The sequence below is a fragment of the Convolutriloba macropyga genome, chromosome 14, assembly GCF_964194025.1.
Source record: "Convolutriloba macropyga chromosome 14, txConMacr16.3, whole genome shotgun sequence".
Lineage (NCBI taxonomy): Eukaryota > Metazoa > Xenacoelomorpha > Acoela > Convolutidae > Convolutriloba > Convolutriloba macropyga.
In genome coordinates, this window is record NC_134481.1 from 2413045 (window position 1) to 2419044 (window position 6000).

Below are 6000 nucleotides of genomic sequence, written 5' to 3' on the forward strand. Positions count from 1 at the left end.
TAATAACTGCAATGCTTAGGAATTTGAATTAAGTGCACACCCTTCCCCAGCCAAGTTGTACATAACCGCAAACGCACATGCTATAAGATATATTATCACTTAATAATTAACAAAAATACGCCACGAGCTCCCTAGCTAGGGGACACATACCTTGCGGGGGGAGGGGGGTTAAAGGGAATACAACTTCCATATTTGTTACAAAGTTTGTTGCCAATCAACCAGAAAAGTAGAGAAAATTTACATATCATTGTTCGCTTACCTCGTACAGGAACAGCTCAACTGAAGGCTCCATTCTGAAAAATTCTTCTACAGTTTGACGAGCACCGTTTCCCACCTTCTTGGTGACCTTGACATTCAAGTCAGTCTGCTGTTGGTTCTCTGTGTGGAGGGACATTCCATAATAGGCAGTCACAGTGTCCTAAAAAGACAACATCCCATTATATCATCACTTCAAAAATTATCGTAGGACTAGGGCACTTTTTTCACTCACTGAACTTTTTTTATTTAAAAAGCACGCCACAAAGAAAGCGCGCCCCAATACATTTGAAATTTTTCAAATTTTAAAAGGATACTAGAGCGCAATAATGCACAGATAGAATGGCTGATTCTGCTATTAAAAAGTAAAACAAGTGCAATATAGTTGTGTTCAGCTTAAATCTATTCGTACATATGCAGTCTTTTGTTTGCAGGGAGTACTGAGCAGTTCCATGGGTTTCCAGTTCATTGGGGCGGACTTCCATGGAAGTGTCCCCCCCAAGTAGAATATAACCATCTACAATTGATATTCTACACCTTTAGAATGGTATATAATATTCACAATAGCCAGTATCGCCTCTTATTAGGCTATACATACCAGAATAAGCGCAAAAACAATCATCAGTTTGATCACACATGTTGCCGGAAAACCAAAATTGGGTCAGGAGGTAGTGGTGGATACCAGCAATCAAATACCTGTGTATATTGGTATCCACCTGTCGATTTCTGTTCACACCCCAGCCACCTGACTGCCCTCTGGGTGACCAACTTGTCATCTATACTCGTTTGATCATTCTCCATTTTACTCAGAAAGGCCACTGCGTAGGCGGTAGCTTCCACTGTCATCTTTGGGGGAGGGGCCTCCCATGTGTAATAATTAAATTTGGGCTCATCTGGCTTGCAAGTACAATTGACATCCCCTTCTGTGGAGGTAGAAACCCCGCGTGTCCAGAAGATATTACCACAAATCACTGGAAACATCACATTTATTATCAAGTATCCATGAATTTGGAAATTTTCATTAATTTAATTCAGAAGGACTCCAAAACATTCTTCTACATAAATAAAAACCGATGAGCCCAATAACTTTCTACGGTTCTATCTGTTTCCTTTCCTCTGTGAGAAACTTTACACTCACTTTTTTTTTTGGGGGGGGGGGGGGGGAGTTTTACGACTAAAGTCTTCAAAGACTGCTCACGGAGATAGATAAAGTGCGCTGTCTATTATGGGGAGGTGTTATGGGGAGAAAACTTCTCAAAAATTAAAAACATAGCTGGCAGATTGCCAGAAAATAGCCGCAATAGCTTCGTAGATCTGCAGTCTCAAAAAGATAAAAACAGAAACAGACAAAAAACAAAGTGCTGAGATGTTATATTTTGATTAAGAATCTGTTTAATTTATTGCCGCTTCTGTTATCTGCTCTCAAATAACCTTCATTTAGAGTGACACACACTCACTTGACCTTATCTCCGTGAATTAAAGTAAACAAAAGTCAATTTCAAAGTGAGGTAAGTCACGTGTGACCAAAAATTTAATCACGCGAATGAACAAAAAACTCGCTCCACTAAGAGCGAAAAAAGACGTAACGCACGCAACTCAATTGAAATTGCATGAAAGAATGAACAAAAAGCAGATTGTGACGTCATATGGTTGTAACAAAAATCATGACGACGAAATAAAAAACATAGCAGTACAAGTCCTGACGTACAATTCAAAGAATTTTCATTGACCAAACAGAAAAACTAGACCTAGAATGGACTATGAGTGAATTGATAAAACCATTTTAAAAAAATCAGATCAGATAATTAATAAAAAAACAGAAAATCGGTCAAAATGCCACATGTGAACAAAAAAACCACTAGCGAGAAATGAAAATTTAATTCTAACAGAAAACTAGGCCTAAAATGAGCCGTGAATGGATTGGGAAAATCATTTAGAAAAAAATTCGATCCAAAAAATTGAAAAAAAAGTGAAAAATCAGAGTGAAATTGCCGCATGTAAACAAAAAACCACTACCGAGAAAACAAATTTTAGTTCAAACACCGTTTTCTCACTCTACTTCAAAATTGGAGCGAAAAAAAAAACACGCCGCGAAACCACTAGCTTTTTCGCTCCATTTCCTGTTTCGGCGTGACCAAAATCACTACTCCAATTTTACTTCAAACATCATAAAAATGTGTGAACAGATCTTAAAAACAAAAAAGACAGCGCCCCAATACAATTCAAATTCTTTGAATTGTAAAAAAAAAAACCAAGAGAAGGCCAATAATAGCCCCAGCTATCGCTGTGTGGCTATTAAAAAACCCCTCAGCTTTAATATTATCAGAGGTTAAAAACAACTATCTGCATTCGAAAAAAGTCGAAGCGTTAAAAAGTCCCTCGAGAAGTGAAATCGAAAGAATGTTCTAGGAGGAAACGATCAAGCAAAAATTTTTCATAAACAATGAACATACAATGAACATCAGCTTCAATATTATCAAAGATTCAAAACTACTGTCTGCTCTGAGTTCGGAGAACAAACAAGTTATAAACTTACATTCAGATTCGTCTTTCAGAGCAAGAATCCTGTCCCGGACAGAGATCAGCAACGGATCCTGCTGCGGATCCAGGCCCTTCTTCACCATGTAATCATACAGCGCAACTCCTCCTAGCGCCAGAAGGTAACTGTCGGCATCGCTGTTGTCCACTGCTCTCTGCAAGCTAAGTCTCACGAAAGTGGAGACTTGATCCAGCTTCGTATTTTGATCAGTGGTGAATTGAATGAAGAGATGCTGAGGTGCTTGACTAACAGACAGTAAGAGGTATGCAGCAAGTGTCTCTGGCCCCGCACTGCCACCCTGTCAAACATTTCTTCAATAAATAAATTTGACAATTAACTGGGTTATCATGATTTTAGTCATCTACACAACAGATTAGCAGCTTGATCAATCTAATATCAGCAGTCCGTTTCTTTTCTTCACAACAAGAAGTAGGCCTCTATTACAATTTGCTTTTGTTCTCCCCACTTGGGTCAGGTAAGAACGAAAACTTCTGATTGGAGGATTTAACATAGCTTTCTTCTGGATAATTACTGTTGTTTTGTTGTTTTTCAGTTGATGAGCTTTTCAACTAAATCTGACTCAATTTGAATTTTCCGTCATTATACATATATCATTATTAATCAAAAACTAAGTTTACAATGAATGTTTGGGTACAGACCAACTGCAGGTTTCTCCAGGTATATTTCAACTCCTACAGCGAGACACATTTCACACAGGTGGGTGTTTATTTTTATTTGAACAAAGAATCAAAATGATTTTTGCAATTGAGAAATATTGAGAAAACCTTTGATCAAATGATCATTTTTTAAGAAATTTTGAAGACAATTGCTTTTAGGTAACCTATAAGGTAATCGGCAGTCTTCAGTATCACAAGAGGCGAGGCAACAATTTCACTGGCCTGATACCAGAAAATGGACCTGCAGTAGATTAAGGGTGTCATTTTACAACAACCAGCGATTAAAAAGTCGAACACCAGCTTCCTCAACGCACTTAACCTTGAGCAACAAAAAGTCATTTAGAGAGTGACATAGGCATGCCTTGATGCTTCGATTGTAGGTAAATTCGGGAGTGAGGATATCAAGCCTTCATTAATAATGGCTTTAAACTTTGTTTGAGAGCAATGAAAACGAAACAGAACATCCAAAATTTTTCAACACTAAACTTTAGGATACAATGGAAAAAATTAATGAGAAATAAGCGACACGGAAATAATGAACTAGCCTGCATATCACTGTGGAGAACAACACCATTTTCCACAACATAGCCGTCAGATCTAATTCTCGAGTTATGTAAGAGGAACTCGTACGTCATCATCAGGTCATCGTCAGCAATATTGGCATAGCCTCCGTTCTCAGCCTCTGCAAAGGTACGCACCACGAAACAACTCAGCCTGAAAATGGGACAAAATTCGATCCTGTATAATTGTTTAGAAACTGGAATAAGATGAACATAAGTTACTAGCGTCGGGCGAAATGCTTTTAAACGACCTGAGATCGGTTGACTTTGGTAGCATCCAGTTGAGATTTAGGTATGCTATCCTAGGGGGAGCGAGCGGAGTGGTGGTTCCTAGAGTGAGGGTCAAACTTTTAACATTAAGAACAGCCATTCACACCATTCAAATTTTCTCCTCCAAACAGCGCAATCAGACCCACCATTATTGACCTTAAGTAATAGGACAATATGAACAACAAAACGAGCAAAACTCAAAAACCAGCCATTATTTTTGAAAAGATTAATGTCGAAGTTGTTTAAAATGTTAGATATGAAAGAATACAGTTGCACAGCACCCATTCTGCTTCATCGGAGATTCAAAACAACATAACAATATCGAAATTAAGTGTTTGTACAACAAAATGTCAAAAAACGGTCAAAACTTTAAAAAAAAACAGACATTTTGTTGAAAACAAGACTATGATTTGAAAACCGTTAAATGTGAATTAAAACCATTAAGTACCTTCAGTAGACACCTTATTATAGTTCCATTGAGACCAGTCATTAACGAGTAAGAGGGACAGAAGAGAAAAACACAAAAATGGACAAGAAAACTTAACGCCCTTTCGAGCGTTAACTGTTCATCCCATTTTTCAGGACAAAAAATCAAAAAGTCAAAAGGACAAAAAATTGATCGAAGTCATCTAAACTGTTAGCTGCCTTTTGACGAATTCAAAAAGAAAAAGAATGCAACATTAGGAAACATAACCGACTAACGTCGGGCGAATTCCTCTCAAACGACCGGCGAGAGGTTGGCTTCGTCAGTAGCTAGCCACGCTTTAGTGAGGCTGGTTTAAGCTTGATTCGACTCTGCTACTTTTAGTTTTCTAGCCTTTTTAGTAAATAAATCAAACAAAATATGATAATTTAAAAACTTGAAAAATATTGCAAAATTTTAAAAAAAGCTTCCAGATTTCGCAGTGAGAACGTTCAAAACTATTTTTTGTCTCTGGAGTTACGTCAAGTAATCCATCTGCAAAACTTGAGGAGCTTCGTTGGCCAGTAATGATCGTTAAACTCAGAAAAGGTTAAAAATATTCAAAAATTTTGAAAACAGTGGCAAATTTTAACAAAATTTTGCTAAAACTGAAGATATTAAAATCTTCAAAACCATTTTATTGTCCCAAGAGACTATCCAGTATCTATATTCCAAGCTTTAAATAGTTTCACTGGCTCATAAGATTCATAAACTTGGAACATAATAAATTTCCGAAAATTTGAATTAAAATTTATCAAAAACTGCTAAAACTGGAGTCATTAAAATATTGATAACCATACCATTAACTCTAGAAACTATGCAACAGCTTATCGTCAAACCTTGGAGGAGAACCCTAAGACCCCGGTGCCGGAAAAATTATGTAACATTCAAAAAGATTCAAAAAATTTAAAAAATTGCAAACATTATGAAAAAATTGCTCATATTAAATTCTTGAAAAACATTCCATTACATCTAGAAGCTATCCACTAACCTATATTCAAACCATAGAGGAGGTTTGTTGGCTCTTGAGGCTAGATACACCTAAAAATGCCAAATTTTCAAAAAAAAACTTAAAAAAATTGCCAAATTATCAAAACATTGCTGAAATTTATCTTATTAAAAAGTTGAAAACTAATTCATGGTCCATAAAAAGTTTCCAGTAACATAATTTTAAAGCCTTAAGGAGGTTTTTCTGGCCCCTGGGTCTGCAAAGACTTATATAATGAAAAATAAACT

General features: G+C 36.7%; 1 protein-coding gene across 1 annotated transcript in view; it reads right to left on the minus strand.

The window, feature by feature from the left end:
* Positions 1–4401, minus strand: part of LOC142353374 (alpha-2-macroglobulin-like) — a 28735-nt gene extending 24334 nt beyond the window's left edge. Inside the window, exons 1-5 of the mRNA XM_075405606.1 lie at positions 4283–4401; positions 4017–4185; positions 2792–3092; positions 952–1226; positions 260–418 (exon numbers count right to left, since the gene is read on the minus strand). Coding sequence (XP_075261721.1) covers positions 260–418; positions 952–1226; positions 2792–3092; positions 4017–4185; positions 4283–4401 — 1023 coding nt within the window. The remainder of the gene's footprint in view (positions 1–259; positions 419–951; positions 1227–2791; positions 3093–4016; positions 4186–4282) is intronic.
* Positions 4402–6000: the final 1599 nt, after the last annotated feature.